Source organism: Chiloscyllium plagiosum, unplaced genomic scaffold, assembly GCF_037043375.1.
Source record: "Chiloscyllium plagiosum isolate Xiang-an unplaced genomic scaffold, Cpla_swu_hap1 HiC_scaffold_12, whole genome shotgun sequence".
NCBI lineage: Eukaryota > Metazoa > Chordata > Chondrichthyes > Orectolobiformes > Hemiscylliidae > Chiloscyllium > Chiloscyllium plagiosum.
The window spans coordinates 69,130,518-69,148,747 of record NW_028270150.1 but is presented as its reverse complement, the minus strand read 5'-3'; the positions used below and the strand labels follow the sequence as shown (position 1 = coordinate 69,148,747).

The 18,230-nt window shown below is 40.7% G+C and overlaps 1 protein-coding gene across 3 annotated transcripts in view; it reads right to left on the bottom strand.

Annotated features, from left to right (window-relative positions):
• LOC122555492 (uncharacterized) overlaps window positions 1-18,230 on the bottom strand; it is an 81,668-nt gene that overhangs the window by 48,365 nt on the left and 15,073 nt on the right. For all 3 annotated transcript variants that reach the window (XR_015758904.1, XM_087992888.1, XM_087992889.1), the window contains exon 3: window positions 7,953-8,132. Coding sequence is in view for 2 of the 3 variants with exons in the window: in XM_087992888.1 (XP_087849014.1) it covers window positions 7,953-8,132 (180 nt within the window). In the remaining variant the exon portion in view is untranslated. The remainder of the gene's footprint in view (window positions 1-7,952; window positions 8,133-18,230) is intronic.

The window sequence follows — 18,230 nt, the reverse complement described above, 5'->3', positions numbered from 1 at the left end:
AACATTCCACCTTAGGTGAACATTCCACCTTAGAAGTATTCATTGAGTTTATCTGCAATGATATATTGCTTTAAAGTTGAATATTATATTGCTGAGCTTTCATGTGGCAGTTGCTGATATTGCTTTAAGACTTCTGGCACATATCCAGGTTGCTTAATCTAGCTTTTGCTGCACCAACCACATCACTATGGTAACAGTTGGGTTTGTGCTGCTTTGGGCCTCATCGTTGCAACTGATGGGATTTATCAGTTCCATGATCTGAATTTTGTTATTTGTTTGAAGTCAAGCATTTTAATAAGACTTTTTAAAAAACACAGACTCTGTAGCTAAATGAAAACTGAATATTTAATCTTATCACTTCTTGTAGTTACGTAATTGAGGTAGAGTTGCCAATTGTAGTTTGACCTGTGTCTGGACATTTTATGATGTGACATTTAATCATGTGACAACTCATGGTGTATAATTACTTGACCTTTTCCCACTGCTTGCAAGGGTTATTGCAATTACCATGGTGAGGTGTTTCGTTATAACCAAAGCATGAAAAAGTAGATGACTATTTGTTTTATAATAAGTTGACTAATGTAATTTGTAAATCAAAAGAGCACCACTAAAGAATAATGATTTAAGAATAATAATGCTTAAGTTAAAGTAAATCCTTTGTAATGTTCTACAATATCAACCACACTGATGCAGCATATTTAAAACAAGCAATATTGAAATGTTCAACTGCTTGCTAAGATTTTCATGCAAAGATGCTGTAGTTTAACCGCTGGGACAAGGGCGTTCAACAATTCAACTGTACATAGACAGTTCTCAGGGTTCTTGTGGCAAAGTGGTGATGTCCCTACCTCTGGGCTAGAAAGCTTAGGTTCAAGTCTCATCTGCTCAAGAGGTCTGTCATAACTAATCAGGTTGATTAAAATGTCTATCCAGACAGTTTTCTCTAAAAAGGGGCTTTGGAATGATTAATATGCAATTGGGGAAAACACTTGACCACTTAAAGTAATATCTTGTTGGGTTCCTTTTATTGGTTTATGTATTTTAGGGTTCCTGCACATAGGTGAAGATTTTATTGATATTGTGTAGTGCATAAGACAAAGCTCTCTCTCTCCCTGACATCTACATATCCAGCCTTCATTTCTTATTACTGAGTTTTCCTCACGTGTTATCCTCTGAATTCCTCTTTGGAAATCCCTGCCTGGTGAAGTAGTTGAGGCCATCTCGATGAATATCTTTAAGGCAAAGGTAGATTTTTGAACAGTAAAGGAATTAAGGGTTATGGTGAGCAGGCATAAGTTGAGTCCATGAAAAGATTAGCCATGATCGTATTGAAGGCAGAGCAGGCTCGAGGGGCCAGTCAGCCCACTCCAGCTCCATTCTTTCATGTTCTTATGAATGCAAGTTTTGGGTTGAACTTGAACATAAGGTAAAGCTTTCATAATCCTACCAGACCATTGAACTTAGAGAAAGATAACTGGTAATGGTTTAACCTAAGGGTCAGCATGCCTCAAGCAAGGGGAGAGATTGAGAAAGAGAATCCTTCATGCAGTGTGGAAATTGAACCCACATTATTGGCATTACTCTGCATTACAAACAGCTATTCAGCCACCTGAGCTAACCAGTACTCACTTTAACTGCTCAAGTGAAGAGTCTCTTTTAGAGGGACTCTACCAGTCAGAAGATTCAAAGATTCCACACCCACAAGGTCCTCCCTTGTCTGTCTTTTGTTTCGCTGAATGCTATACTGTGATTGTGAGTATCCAAACCCAAGGACTGTTCAGTGTGAAAAAGGCCAGGCTTACAAAGCCTGATTTGGAGGTGCCGGTGTTGGACTGGGGCGGACAAAGTTAAAAATCACACAACACCAGGTTATAGTCCAATGCGTTTACGTGGAGGCATTAGCTTTCGAAGCGCTGCTTCTTCATCAGGTGGTTGACTGAAATTAGTTAAAACAGAGAGGCAGGAGTGTGGTCTTTGAAGCGCAGTTCAGTTCTTCAAGAGGTTCAATGATCACACTAGTGTACGAAAGATGCATAGCATCTCTCAAGCATCAGCCCACACACTCTGAATTCCCATACAGCACACCTGAGACAACCACACCCTGCAGTTTCACATATTTGTCTGCTTTGACACTTTACCACATCCACATCTGAATAGCCAACACTGACACTTTTGTCTCAACTTATTGATAATTTATCCATCTCACATCATCACAATGCTCGCTTATCTCAAAACTTTTCATTTCTCACACTCACTACCTACTGTTTCATTGCAGGAGAGAAGAGCGGCACGGTGGGCGGCACGGTGGCCCAGTGTTTAGCACTGCTGCCTCACAGAGCCAGAGTCTGGGGTTCAATTCCTGCCTCAGGCGATTGACTGTGTGGAGTTTGCACGTTCTCCCCGTGTCTGCGTGGGTTTCCTCCGGGTGCTCCGGTTTCCTCCCACAGTCCAAAGATGTGCAGGTCAGGTGAATTGGCCATACTAAATTGCCCGTAGTGTTAGGTTAGGGGTATGGGTGGGTTGTGCTTCGGCGGGTCGGTGTTGACTTGTTGGGCCGAAGGGCCTGTTTCCACACTGTAATGTAATCTAAAATCTAATCTAAAATGAGCTCAACACCAAAAAGAGGCATTAGAATTGGAGGATCCCTCTGACATTAAGCACTCTGATTGCTGCAGCAGGGTTGCAGAATGCCTAACCAGTTATCTAGGAGACACCATGTCTCCATTGTTAATGGTTGTCTTCAGTTCTTGGCTCGCAGGTGGACCATGAGAGAGTAGGTGGAGAAAGGGCACATGGAAGTGAGGATTCTGTTCAAGCTGTTACCATTTTTCATGCCTTGCCCAGCCACTCAAATTCCCACAAACTGCCTCCTGGCCCAGCAACTGAGCCTGTGCCTATACAGGTGGACTGTCTTTTAGCAGGATCCTGAGAAACCCCACAGGATGTCTGCAGCAAAATCTGTCAGAGCAGCTCAATGAGCAGCATCCCTCTAACTCTGCTGATGCCACAGGGCAATAGCACAATGGAGAATTCTCCATTGTCCAGTCATCAACTTGCTGCCTGTTGCCTTTCACACAATGCTCAGTCTTGAAGACAATTGTACAAACCAAAGTAGAAGCTGAGCAAAAGATTTGCATGAGTTGGAGGAATTATTGATTGTGGGAATGTGTTGAAAGAGGGGACGACAGCAGTGGGGACCAGGCAGCGAGTTCAGCATTGTTGCATTGTAAGGCAGCATGTACTCAGCTCATCTGAATCGCTGGAGTGGGTCTATATGAGGTTTCTTATGGTTAGTGAGTGGCTGTGGGCTCCCTGAGGACATCTAGCTCCCCATCCTTTGAGAATGCTAATTAGTCTGCACTTTGCACCTTCTGTAGTTCCATCTGCAAGGCACAGCAGGCCACCTCATTCTCAATACCCTTGGTGGCACAGAATAGAGGATGCTCCAGATCTGCCCGGTTCCTGAATTGCATCTTCAGCTGATTGGCTGCCTTTGTGGCCATGTAGCTCTGGTTATAACGTTCCTCTGCATTAGTGGTACGACACCCAAGTAGCACCATCAACAATATTCTTAGAAGACGGCCTTCATTTCTAAGGAGTCACACACTAGTTCTGTTTGGAGCTTTGGAGACCTGTGGCAGTTTTCAGTTTACCTTGCACAGACATGCATGGAAACTTTCCAGCAGTCACATATCAGTTGAACATCGATGGAGCGGAATTCAATTGACAGATACTTCTCATTGATTTGAAGGTGCCTTGAATTTCTATGAGTCCTGATCCTGTGGGAATCTAGTCATTGCAACTAATGTGTGAGTCCTCTGGCTCTTACTGTCAATGGTAAAGTGGTGATCCTGGCATTGGTCGCCTGGGAATGTATTTGTCAACAGCAGATTGTGAGGTTCTGCAGATATTACCAGAGCCAGAAGTGAGGAAATTCAGGGCCGTGGTGGCATTGGTGCCCTGGCAATGTATCCCCTCTTGGTTGACTTGGATGGAGGTCTTATTCCAGGTGCAGCAAACAATTATGAAAGCTTACTGCAAGGGCAACAAAATACAACAATAAGGAAGTCTTGTTCCAGCTGTATTGGGCTTTTGCAAGAGCACAGCTGGAGTTCTGTCTATGCAGTTTTGGCCTCCATACTTAAGGAAGGATACATTTGTGCACATTGAAGGTTCACTAGGTTGCTCCGTGGGATGAAAGGATTGTCCTATGACTGCTGTCTGGAGTTTAGCAAAATTGAAAGGTGATATCTTTCAGATAGACAAAACTTTGAAGGTCACTCGTGAAGCTGGCAACCCAGTTTCAAAATAAGGAATTGGAATTTCTTCACTCAGTGGGTTGCGAAACTTTGGAATTGCTTGTCCCCAGGCTAAATTGATGCTCCATTACTAGGTATAATTTATAGCTGTGACAGATATAATTCTTCTCACGGAATCAAGGAATATGAGAATTGGGCAGGAAAGTGGAGTTGAGCTAGAATATTGGCCATGAGCAGACCGAATATGAGAGCAAGAGGCCATTTGGTTCATTCCTGTTCTCACCTATCAGGTTCTTCTTTTTCCACTTCTGGGAAAAGCAAACAATGGAGATAGTTGACAATTCAAATTCTCTTCATGGCTTAGATGCCTAGAGGCAGTTCTCTGACAAACAGACTACCAGAAATATTATTTCTCCAACAGGGCAGCAGGATTTGTTCTGTCATTTCTTTTTGTAAACAGTTGTGTAAACTTGGAAACTAGCTATCTGCTCTGAGCCCAGCAATGTAGCTAGCTTTGAGCTAACAAAAGAAGCATGAGTGGGTGCTCAATCTCCCACAGAACCAGGATTCTAGTTTAGTTTTCAGTAGCTGTTACGGTGTTGATGCTGCTATATATCTTTCCCTGCTGGAGCAAAAGGCTTGAGTTCTCTCTCTTTCTCTTTCTCTCAGAATTTTCTCATGATATTCTTTCCTCCTGGACTGGAGAAATGTTGCATGTGAGACAATCTATTTTACTGAATTTTCACCTGCCAAAGGTGTGTTTATGGGATTTCTTATTTTGTCTGTATTCTACCTCTAGTGTAAGAATAAAGGGTGCTTTACTTCAAGCCTGGTAGTTTGACCAAACAAATCACATTCAGAACACTATGCTTTTCACTTGCCTTTAAAATTAAGAAAAGGTTTGGGTCTAGGCTATCTTCTTAATCTATTTATTTTTTGGGGGGAGGCGGTGTTGATCTGTTCCAGAACAGAATATATAGGTAGCAGTATTCCTCCATAATACTAAAGATCACTAGCTAGACAGCCTTTGCTGGTTTGTATCACAAAATTGTGGATGGAGTCTGCCACAAAGAACTTCTGATTTGGAGATGCCGGTGTTGGACTGGTGTGTACAAAGTTAAAGATCACACAACACTATAGTCCAACAGGTTTAATTGGAAGCACACTAACTTTCGGAGCATCACTCCTTCATCAGGTGGTAGTGGAGGGCTCAATCCTAACACACAGAATTACCCTCCACTACCACCTGATGAAGGAGCGATGCTCTGAAAGCTAGTGTGCTTCCAATTAAACCTGTTGGACTATAACCTGGTGTTGTGTGATTTTTAACAAAGAACTTCAATTGCAAATTATCTTCTGAAAGTCTGAAATAGGTAAGTACTTAGCCCCTCACCCCTATATCCTATTGAAGATGACAGTGATGCAGCTACTTACTGAATATATGAGTGACCTCAATGGGTAACAATGCTTTATCTTGATTATCTTTACTTCTCTTTCTGATTATTGAGAAGGTCCAGTTAAGAGCTGACAATACAATACCTCTGGTTTGAAGCTTGTAATTTGTTCAACTCCTAAGTGTTTAAGTACAATAAAAGCTTCCTTTTTGTTGTGGAGTAATTCTTTGTCACAGGTGTAGCATAGCCAATTAATACTCTTCAGCTTATGCTGTAATGTTATAGTTTGAATGTTGTGTTCTTTCAATGGGACAAACAAGCCTTGCAATTATAATTGTAAATCAGTATAAAATTGCATGTAATTTTAAACCTACTCATAAAGTTCAAAATAAATGCAAACCTTTATTTTTCATGTCACTCACATTCATTTTTGATTTAAGTTTTTGGCTGTACAACCGAATGAAACCTTTGTTTTTGAGGAGTATGCAAACAGCAATCATTCTTACTTGTTTAGCCAGGTACAGTAAGGCTATACTTGAAATGTAGTTATTCCATGACTACACAGGTAGCCTGTGATACAATGATTTTGGTAATGCCATATCAGAATTCTTGAATCTCATAATATTGAAACTCATCTTCATAAATCAACTGATTACTCCTCATCACTAGCAGTCTGTTGGAGTACATCACTTTTCTGTACCACCCAAGTAAATTTATTGGCACCAGATGGCATTTCCCACCTGCCATTCTTTCTGAAACACTACATACCCTTTCTTTGTAACCTTTTGCAGAGCAAAATGAGAGTGTGCGCCTAGCGTGGTGAGGTTGGGGTCGAATAGGAGACAGGTGCCAATGTACGGATCTAGGTGAAAAATTGCACAACACCAGGTTACAGTCCAACCGGTTTATTTGGAAGCACTAGCTTTTGCAGCGCTGCTCCTTCATGACGTAACAGTGGAACAGGATCATAAGACACTGAATTTATAGCAAAAGATTACAGCATCATGCAGCTGAAATGATATATGGTGTTGTGTGATTTTTAACTTTGTCCACCCCAGTTCAACACTGGTATATAAATGTACAGGTTAGCAAGTGGAGTGGTTAGCAGGGCCCAGGAGAAGCAGACCAGCTAATTCACATCAAACTAATTTGCACAGTTTGTTCTGACTCATTTCCAATGGCCCCTCAAAGCCACTCAGTATTGCAATGACAAGGTAAGAATCATGAAGTAAGTTGTGAACATTTTCTACCTGTATTTCCAGAATGTGCTTTTTAAAAGAGAGTTGATAAAACTAAAAATGGCTGTGAAAGTTAAGTGGCTATCTGGCAAGGAAGACTCATGGAATGTCATTCCTAACAATGCGACAAGAAGTTGAAAGGGGGAAGAGACAAGTCAAATTAGACTGCACTGTGATCTTTCATGACAACAAAGCAAACAAGGAAGTGATGATTCCCCCATCCTACAGAAAGCTACCTCCTCTTATTATGTTCCAAACTACAAACACAGTTTTTGTTTTCCCTTTTGCAGAATGCAACAGGACAGGAGTTAAAAATCCAGTTTCAATTTAAGTAATAAGCTCACTCTTGTATTAACTGAAGAAAGACTGGAATACATTGGCTCTTTTTAAATCCAAGTTAGTTTAGGAGGAGAAAGATATCCACAAGAAAAGGGATCTATTTTTAAACTAATCTTGTTGCAACCAAGTGAGGCAATAGAATAAAGGAGTGGAGCCAGTTTAACCCTCTTCACCCAGGAGTTTGACAATTTGGGACATCTCATTGGGAGCCATAATAAATTGGCAAGTTCTGGGCATAACAATGTAAATGGGAAGGGAATATGTGGTGAATAATTCACCAGCTATTCCACTTGGTATCCAATATATATCACAGAAGTGAATTTTCACATTGAGTGATTTTTTGGAGAAGGAAGTGGTTTCAATTACGCACATTTGAGGAGACACTTACTGCAACTGGGTGGTTGAGTTAGCAAATGGATGTTTATAATGTTTCACTCTGTAAATTAATGTATAATTGAATAAAGATTGACTCCAGTCTTATCCTTCATCAACTAGCTATTTGAAACAGAATATATGCACTCCCCATTAAGATTGAACAGTAATATGAGATACTAATATTTCATTATTTTGAATTTATTTAACTCTGATGCATTTAGAAAGTATAAAATGCATATCCTGTGGATTTTTAATGTCTTAAAATGATATCTTCTCCACACATATGAAGTTCTTATTTACACAGCTATACATTACAAGAGTAGAGAAATCAATAAATGAAAAATTACCTTGTCCTGAAATCTTTTATTTGTTGACATTCCCAAGCATTGTTCCTCTAATAGTTGCTTGTTGATGAGCTGAAGTTTCTTCATTTCTTTGTTGAGCTGATTGAGATCCTCGTCTTTTTCAGTGAGGAGGGCTCTGAGAAGAGTCACATGGCTGTCTTGAGTTCCATCCATCTCTGTAGCCTGAAAGCAAATGAAAATGTATTCAACTTCTTGTAAAACAATTTTTAAAAGTTTACCTTGACAATTATGTACCATATATCTGAAAATTGTAAGAACTTTACTTGTATTTGGTTCAATAATCATTAATTATTGATATCACTCCCAACCCCCAATCAGAAGATTCATTATAGAATGAGGTGTGAAGCAGAGTTTCTCTGTAAGATTGTTGAAGCCCATGGAATCAAAGGGAAAAGGTAAGATTAGATTTACTTACAGTGTGGAAACAGGCCCTTTGGCCCAATCCACACTGACCCTCTGAACAGCAATCAACCCAGACCCATTCCCCCACACCTAACACTATGGGTAATTTAGCATGGCCAATTCACCTAACCTGCACATCTTTGGACTGTGGGAGGAAACCCACACAGACACGGGGAGAATGTGAAAACTCCACAGACAGTTGCCCGAGTGGGAATTGAACCTGGGTCCCTGGCACTGTGAGGCAGCAGTGCTAACTACTGCACCACCGTGCCACCACTAGACTGAGTATAAAGTTATTGGAGTGACAGGAAACCTGTTGAACAGCTGTGACATGAGAAAAAGTGATTTTTTTTTAACAGAACAAGTGGAATGGTTTTGAGTGGAATACCTGAGGTTATAATGGAAGGAAATACAATAAGGTTCTGAATTGAAACTATTTGCAGAGCTAAGAGAAAGGAGCAGCAGAGCGAGATCGTCTGAATTGCACTTGAAGAGCTGACAGAAATACAATGGGCTGAATCCTTCTGTGCTGTAACGAGAATGATTGACTTCCAATGGAAGCATAAGTGTCTTTCTTTGTACTAGGTATTATTCCAGTCAGTTACACTGGTTTTACAAGGATCCCTTTATTCCAAACTTGATCACAACATGTTACGATATCAAGAGCAGTTACTGTCACATCATCTCTGGAGTTCAACCCTTTTTATCCAGGTTTGAACAAAGGCCGTAATTTGGTTAGCAGCTAAGCAACCCTGGCGCAACCCAAATTGAGCATCATTGAGCAAGTCATTGCTGAGCAAGTACAGCTTGGTAGCACTATTGATGATACCTTTTATCACTTTGCTGATGGTATAGAGCAGAGTTGCAGGGCAGTAGTTGGCTAAGTTGAACTTGTTTTTGTGTACAGGACATAGCTGGGAGATTGTTCACATTTCTGGGGAGATACCAATGTTATAGCTGTACTGGAACAGCTTGGCTAGGGTCACAGCTAATTCTGGAGCACAAGCCTTTGGTATAACTGCCAGAATTGATCGTTACCGGACTATTGTCAGGACCCATAGCCTTTGCGGTATCTAATGACTCCAACAGTTTCCTAATATCATATGGGGTGAACGTAATTGGCTGAAGACTGCAGTATATAGTGCTGGAGACCTCAGGGTGAAGCTGAGATGGATCATCCATTCAGAACTTGTGGCTCAATATGGTTGCAAAGGTACAGCGTCATCTTTTGCACTGACATGCTGAGTTTTGCCAGCATTGAGAATGGAGTTCTTTGTGGACCCACTTCTCTTGTTGGTTGTTTAATTGTCCTCCATAATTCTTGGCTGAGTGAGGCAGAACTGCACTGCTTAAATCTGATTCACGAGTTGCGAGATCACTTACATTTGTTTATTGCAAGCTGATTATCTGGTGTGGCACCCAGTAGTAGTGTTGTGGCTTCACCAGGTTGATACTTCATTTTTAGATCTGCCTGGTGCTGCTCCTGGAATGCCCTCCTGCATTTTTCATTGAAGAAGAATTGATCTTCTAACTTGATCATAATGGGAGAGTGAAGGATATGCCAGGCCCACAGTGTCATGTGAATGCACAGTTTTGATTTACTAGATCTGTTCAAAATCTATCAACTCCACTACAGAAGAGTAACCTTGATGTTACAAAGGAAAGTTGTTATGTCATGGGGTAAACCCTCCTGCTTAATTTAAACCAGCAACACAGAAAAGATTTACCCCGTCCAGTAAACTGTGAAAGTTCAAGAGGCCAAGAGCTATTTAAAGTAAAAATTAACAATATTATTTCTTAAAGTATAACAGAAAATAATTAACTAATAACTACTTACAACTCCTTCCTCTAACCTATCTTTTACCTTCCCCTTCTATAATACTAGTCCGATGAAACCCCCAATTAAGGTTTACCAAAAATTCAAATTTTCAAAGCCAGATGTCCACTCTTCTCTATATCTTCCTCAGTCTTCTTTTCTTCTTCTTATGGATCACAGGTCTCTGATCAATAAAGATACCTTTAAGAGAGCTATTCTCTGGGCAATCTGAAGATGTTGGTGGTTTGGCAGTTCTCGTCACTATGAACGGTTTTCCCCAGTATTATACCACCAAAGCAATGGATTGTGTCATTGGCTTTTAAGATTGTCAATATACAAATTGATTGGAGTTTGGTTTTTCTGTGTATAATTTAAACTTATTGGCTGAATTTGAATTTGTTTTATCATCTCTAGGCAAGCATCTAATCGAATTGTTGACCAAATGTTACATTATATCTTGTTCAGAACATATGGTGCTGTGGCAGGTAGTTCTGCTAGCTTTTAACTCTCTTAAAGGTACAGTATATCCACATCTTCATAACACCTCCCTCTTTAAGAAAAAATGAACCACCATAATGAAAAGATGGCTTCAATTTTTTTCTACTCTTTAAGCACATTACCCTAACATACAGATAACTTTAATCTAAGTTCACCTTAACTTCTTCCCATACAACTATACATATGTATATAACATTAAATAAAGACAAATCTCATCTAAACTTTATCAGTTAAATCTGCGTTAACGCATCTGTGATTACCTTCTTACGACCCGCAACATGTACAATTTTTATATTAAAAGTCTGTAATGTAAGAGTCCAATGAAATAGTCTCATCTTCATGTCTTTAAAGTGTTCTAAGAATATAACAGGATTGTGATTCATATACACCTGTCTCCGACACATTGTTCATGACATACACATTAAAATGTTGTAAAGCCAGTACCAAGCTCAATAGTTCCTCTTCGATTGTGGAGTATTTCCTCTGGTGGATGTTGGTCTTGTTTGAAAAGTAACCAATTGGCAGTTCAATCCCATCCTCATCTTCCTGCAGGAGTACAGCTCCAAATCCACTGATGGCAACTTTAAAAGGTTTTGAAAAGTTTAGTGTAGGTAAAACTGGTTTGGTGGTTAATATTGATTTCAAATGGTTGAATGCCTTCTGGCATTGTTCTGTTCACCAAAACTTTGTGTTCTTCTTCAGCAAATCAGTTAACGGTGCCACTACACTGCTGACATTTGGAACAAACTTCTGATAGAATCCACTGAGTCCTAAGAATCGACGCACCTCTTTCTTCAAGTTTTGTCATGGAAATTCCTCGATGGCCTTTGTCTTTGCGTTCTGTGGGGTCAACCTTCCATGATCGATCTTATGTCTCAAGAATGTCACCTCTGCTTTCGTGAATTCAGTTTTAATTAAGTTTATCACCAGTTTTGCTTCTCATAGTCGTTCAAAGAGCTCTGCCAACTGTACCATGTGATCTTTCCAGGATTTACTAAAGATCACTACATCGTCCAAATAGACTGCACAGTTATAACCCAGCCACAAGTCTGTTCATGACTCTTTGGAATGTGGTGGGTGCATTCTTCATTCCAAAAGGCATAATTTTAAGCAGATATAGCCCATTTGGGGTTACAAATGCAGAACTGTCTTTCACTGTCTCTGATAAAACTACCTGCCAGTAACCATGCATTAAGTCTAACTTGGTGATGTAACTGACTTGTCTGACTTTCTCGATAAAGTCCTCCAATCTAGGAATTGGATATGAGTCCAATTTTGTAATGGCATTGACTTTCCAATATTCCACGCAGAATTGTTGAGTCTTGTCTGGTTTGAGAACTAAGACGATCGGCGAACTCCACTTGCTCTGGCTTGGTTCGAAGATGTCTTCATAGAGCTTGGCCTCCACCTCCATCTGGACCTATCTGGCTTTGGAACAATTAAGCCGATAAGGGTGTTGTTCTATTGGAGCAGCATTCCCTACATCTACTTCATGTACAATAGCATTAGTCCTCCCTATTTGATTCTTATATATGTCCTTATACTGGAGTAAAAAAATCTTTCAACTGTGTTCTATGCTCCTGAGACATAGCTTATTAACCTATCCCACTCTTCAAGGACTTCTTCAATTTTTAATCAATTTTGCGGTACCTCAAAATCCACATCATCTGGATTTGATTCCTCACTCTGAGGGGCAGTAACTAACACCTGTTTCTCCTCTTTCTCTCTAGGTTTCAACATGTTCACATGACATACCTGATATCTTTCTTCTCTATCTGGCATCTTTACTAAAGCTCACCTGACTTGACTTTTTCTCAATTTGATAGGGACCACTAAACTCGGCTTTGAAGGGATCACCTGTCATTGGTAACAGTACTAACATGTCATCCTCTCAGGAAAACGTCCGCGTCTCAGAGCTTTTATTTGCCACCTACTTCATTCTACACTGTGCCCTCTTTAGGTGCTGTTTAGTTCACTTACCCACTCGATTTAGTCTCTCCCTCACCTCCAATACATAATCAAAGTGTGAGCTCTCTGACTTGAGTGCTGTAAATTAAAAAAAAAATTTCAATGGACCTCTCACTTTGTGCCCAAATATTAACTTGAAGGGCATCTCTAATGGCAAACAATACGAATGGGGATACCTTTATCCCAGTCATTCGGGTAATCCTGACAGTATGCTCTCAACATGGTCTTCAAGGTCTGATGCCACCTTTCTAAAGCTCCTTGGGATTCAGGATGATATGCACTGAATTTAAAGTGCTGTATACCTAAGCTAATCATAACCTCCTTAAACATCTCAGCAGTAAAATCCTTGGTCTGACTGAATCTCTCTGGGTAGCCCATACCATGTGAAGAAAACTCCTAACTCCTCTACTACGTTTTTTGTCGTGATACTCCGTAATGGAATCACCTCCAGACACATCCATTACAGTTAACAAGTACTGGTTCCTACTTTTAGTTCTCGGGAGGGGACCTACACAATCAATTATAACCCACATGAAAGATTCTTCAAATGTGGGAATTGGCAACTAAGGTGCTGTTTTAAGTCCTCAGTTTCTTGGTCTTCCTTGGGCTTCTCCAAAACAAGAGGTGTCGTTCCCACCTTGGATCCTGCCAAATCATTCCCAAGAACAAACTGAATTCCTGAAACTGACACTTTGTCAATCACTCCCGCAGTACCTTCCCCAGTCTTAAGTTGGCACTCCAACCTGATCTTACATAGGGCAATGCTAAATTTCTGTCCATCTATCCTACAATTTACCACATTCTCGAGTAACAGATCAGAAAGAGTGCATATTAGCTCATCCCTTCCTATCAGTGACTGGTTAGATCCTGTATCTCTCAAAATTATAATTTCTTGTCCTTCTTCCCCTGTTCTTTCTGAGTAAATGTTATTCACAGAGGCAAATTCTTTGTAGAAGTCAAGTACTAACTCCATACCCAACCCCTGCTTAGGCTGTGCACTCTCCTGCAGCTCCTTGGCTCTTCTTGGGGTCTCTTTTACTACCTTCACTAATGCCACTGGCTTAGCTTGTTTAACCACACCTTTAGAACAGTGCCTTTCTTTAATGACCAGCACTGTGACTTCACGTGTCCCACTTTACCACAGTGGAAACACCGGAGGCCTTTCATCTCCTTTCTACCCTCTTGGGCTTCTTTTTAATCCTGTGGTAAATACTTACCACTTCTCTCTATTCTTGCTTTTGAAGTGTAGGATCTCCCCTTCTCCCAACTTCTATCCCTCACAGGATAAAATTCTGGCCGGAGGCTTGTCTTATGCACCAACATGTACTCATCTGCTAATTCTGCTGCCCTTCTCACTTCCTAAACCTTCTGTTCCTCCATGTGAATTATTACTATCTCTGGAAGTGAGTTTTTAAACTCACCCAGCAGAATAATCTCTCTTAGAGCCTCAAAGGTCCTATCTATTTTCAAAGCACGCACCAATTGATCAAAATGACCATGTATAATTCTTTTGAACTCAACATAAGTCTGACCCGGTTCCTTCTTTGTGCTTATGAACTGCTATCGATATACTTCTAGTGCCAATTCATATGTACTTAAAATAGCCTGCTTAACCTCTTCCCAATCTCTTGGCACCTCATCTGACAGCATAGCAAATACCTCACTAGCTCTGCCTACCAGTTTAGTCTGAACTAGCATTATCCATAAATCCTTGGACCATTCCATCTGCCGAGCCAAGTTTTCAAATGAAATAAAGAAGGCTTCAACATCTTTCTCATCAAAATATGGCTGAGTTTTGACATATTTGTATATATCACTACCTTTTCTTTTAATCTCCATCCTGTTAACTTGACTTCGCTGACTAAGTCACAATGTCACAATTTCAAATTTTCTCTCTTCTTGCTCAGCTATGGACCTTCTCTCCCTTCTTTTTTCCATTCTCTCCTTTCTATCTCCCTTACTTCTCTCTCTCTCTCTTTCTCTCCCTTTCTTCTCTCTGTCTTTGCTCAGCTAAGAACCTTCTTTCTCTCTTTTCTCTCTCTCTCTCTCGATCTATCTTCTAACTTGGATGCGAGCATAAGAGGTACAGTTAGTAAGTTTGCAGATGACACCAAAATTGGAGGTGTAGTGGACAGCAAAGAGGGTTACCTCAGATTACAACAGGATCTGGACCAGATGGGCCAATGGGTTGAAAAGTGGCAGATAGAGTTTAATTCAGATAAATGCGAGGCGCTGCACTTTGGGAAAGCAAATCTTAGCAGGACTTATACACTTAATGGTAAGGTCCTAGGGAGTGTTGCTGAACAAAGAGACCTTGGAGTGCAGGTTCACAGCTCCTTGAAAGTGGTGTCGCAGGTAGATAGGATAGTGAAGAAGGCGTTTAGTATGTTTTCCTTTATCGGTCAGAGCATTGAGTACAGGAGTTGGGAGGTCATGTTGCGGCTGTACAGGACATTGGTTAGGCCACTGTTGGAATATTGCATGCAGTTCTGGTCTCCTTCCTATCGGAAAGATGTTGTGAAACTTGAAAGGGTTCAGAAAAGATTTACAAGGATGTTGCCAGGGTTGGAGGATCTGAGCTACAGGGAGAGGCTGAGCAGGTTGGGGCTATTTTCCCTGGAGCATCGGAGGCTGAGGGGTGACCTTATAGAAGTTTACAAAATTATGAGGGGCATGGAGAGGATAAATAGACAAAGTCTTTTCCCTGGGGTCGGGGAGTCCAGAACTAGAGGGCATAGGTTTAGGGTGAGAGGGGAAAGATATAAAAGAGACCTAAGGGGTAACTTTTTCACGCAGAGGGTGGTACGTGTATGGCATGAGCTGCCAGAGGAAGTGGTGGAGGCTGGTACAATTGCAACATTTTTTTTTCTATTTCCATTTAACTATTATCTTTTTTTGTATAATATATTTTTATTAAGAAAAAATAGATTTTTAAATATTACAACAAATACAAAACAATGCAATTCAAAACAGTACAAAAATAGTACAAAATTAAACCAAAATAATAAAAAAAATTCCCCAACCCGCCCTCCTATACAAATGTATAAACATATACAGACAAGTATAAAATTTAAAAAATCCCTAAACTAGCTATTTAATTAACTAAATAAATACCCAACAACAAACAAATAATAGTAATAACTCAGCCCAGCCAAACAAAACACTTATACATTCACAGTTCCTCCTCCCTGGATATTGGACTCATGAAACACAACCGTTACAGCTATATAAAAGCCCTTGTTAGTGTGGCAGATAAATCATTGTCCAGGTATTTCAAAAAGGGTTGCCATGTCTTGTAAAAATTCTCAGTTTTGTGGTGTACCATATTTGTGGGAAAATCCAAGGGAATATGCTCCATAACAATCTTCCACCAACCCGACAGGCCTGGGGAGTTTTCTGATATCCAACCTGGCAAGATATTCTTCCTTGCACATAATGTAAGAATATTGAAAAGTTTTGCCTTATGCGAGTCTGCAGGAAATATAATGGGTAGGCCCAAAAAGGAGCGAAATAGGGTCCTTCTCCACCCCAACACCTAAAATCCTCTCCATTGCACCCACCACAGCGCTCCAATATGTTTGAAGCCTGTCACAAGACCAAAGACAATGGGTAAGAGTACCCATACAGACCTTGCACTTGCGGCATGCTGAAGATACCCCTGGTTTAAATTTTGACAAACGGTCTGGGGCTAAGTGGACCCTGTGGAGAATCTTCAACTGTAAAGCATGGGTCCTATTGCAAATTGATATCTTCCTTGCATTCTCCCAAATATCCTCCCATGCCTCTGAAGAAACTTGAACACCCAGATCTCTTTCCCACATCTTGCAGAGTCGATCAGACTCATCTGAGGTGGCACCCCCCAATTGGTGATATAGAGTACTGACAGAGAGTGTACTCTTAGCCCTTAGTACCCCTCTTTCTATGTCAGATTTGTAGGGATCAGTCAAAAGTGTGGTCCTTTTTTGAATAAAATCCCTAACTTGAAAAAAACAAAAGAGGTCTCTATTAGGTAACTCGTACTTCCGTACTAACTGATCGAAGGACATCATTACATCTCCCTCAAATAAATCATCCACGCAAGATATACCCCTAGCTGCGCAATGTTAAGATCCTGAATCTATCATACCTGGTTGAAAATTCGGCATACCCACTAAAGGTGTAAACAAAGATGTTTTGCCAATATTACCTTCCTCTGCCGAATTGCCCTCCATGCTTTAACAGTACTGATGACTATTGGGTTATGGCAATATTCCCTAACTGTCCTCACCTTGTCCAAAACAGCAAACTGGTAAGGGGACACCTTGCCTGGGAGACTTTGATATCTAGCCACAAACCCAATCACTTGCATAGGTCAAAAGCGAGCTTAATTGATAATTTTTAATGTCCGGAAGGTCTACTCCCCCCAATCTGTGAGGCAACTGCAGTTTGGCTAATTTAATGAGGGGCCGTTTATGGTGCCAGATAAAGGAGCTGAACCAACAAGTGTTTGTTTATTGAAAATCAGGGGGAGCATCCGTATAGGGTATAGCAAGCGAGGGAGAATATTCATCTTAATAAGCGCTATCCAACCCAAGCATGAGACAGAAAGTGCCTCCCATCTTTGGAGATCTTGTTTAATTTTTTCAAATAATTGAGTAAAATTGGCTTTGAACAGCCAATCCAGAACTGGAGTAATGCATATGCCCAAACATACAAAACTCCCACCTAAATGGGAATCTATAGTCACTCTCAAGAGCCAACTCTTTCGTAAGGCCACCCATAGGCATAGCCTCTGATTTAGCAAAATTAATCTTATACCCTGAAAAAGCGCCAAACGTGTGAATGCATTGTATCAGGCAAGGCACTGAAACTGCTGGATTTGTCAAGAAAATTAGAACAACATCAATAGTGAGATCTTATGTAATTTTGACCCCACTGCTGGAGCTGATATATTGAGATCCCCACGAATGGCCTCTGCCAACGGTTCAATCACCAACGTAAAAAGTAATGGTGAAGGGGACAGCCCTGCCGACTGCCCCTAGAAATATTAAAATTGCTTGATCGTACCCTGTTGGTAATGACCGCAGTGAGAGGTACACTGTAGAGAACCTTTACCCATCTTATGAAAACTTCGCCCAGACCAAACCAGTCTAAAGTATAGAAAAGGTATGGCCACTCAACTCCATAAACTGCCTTCTCTGCATCTAACGAAATCACCAATCCCTGTATTGACTGCTGTTGGCATGCTTGAATTACGTTAAGCAGCCTCCTAACGTTATTGGAGGATCTGCGACCCTTTATGAAGCCCGTCTGATCCTCTTTAATAATAAATGGTAACAGTCTCCAGCCTTAACGCAAGAACCTTAGAAAGGATCTTAAAGTCCACATTTAAGAGCAAGATGGGCCTGTATGAAGCACAGTCTTCCGGATCCTTCCCTTTTTTAAGGATAAGTGAAATATTGGCCTCTCTCAGAGATGGTGGGAGACAAACATGACTGTATGAATCATTAAACATATTCAGCATCGGGCCTGACAGTATACTTATAAATTCTTTATAGAATTCACTGGGAAGTCCATCAGGACCGGGCGCCTTTCCA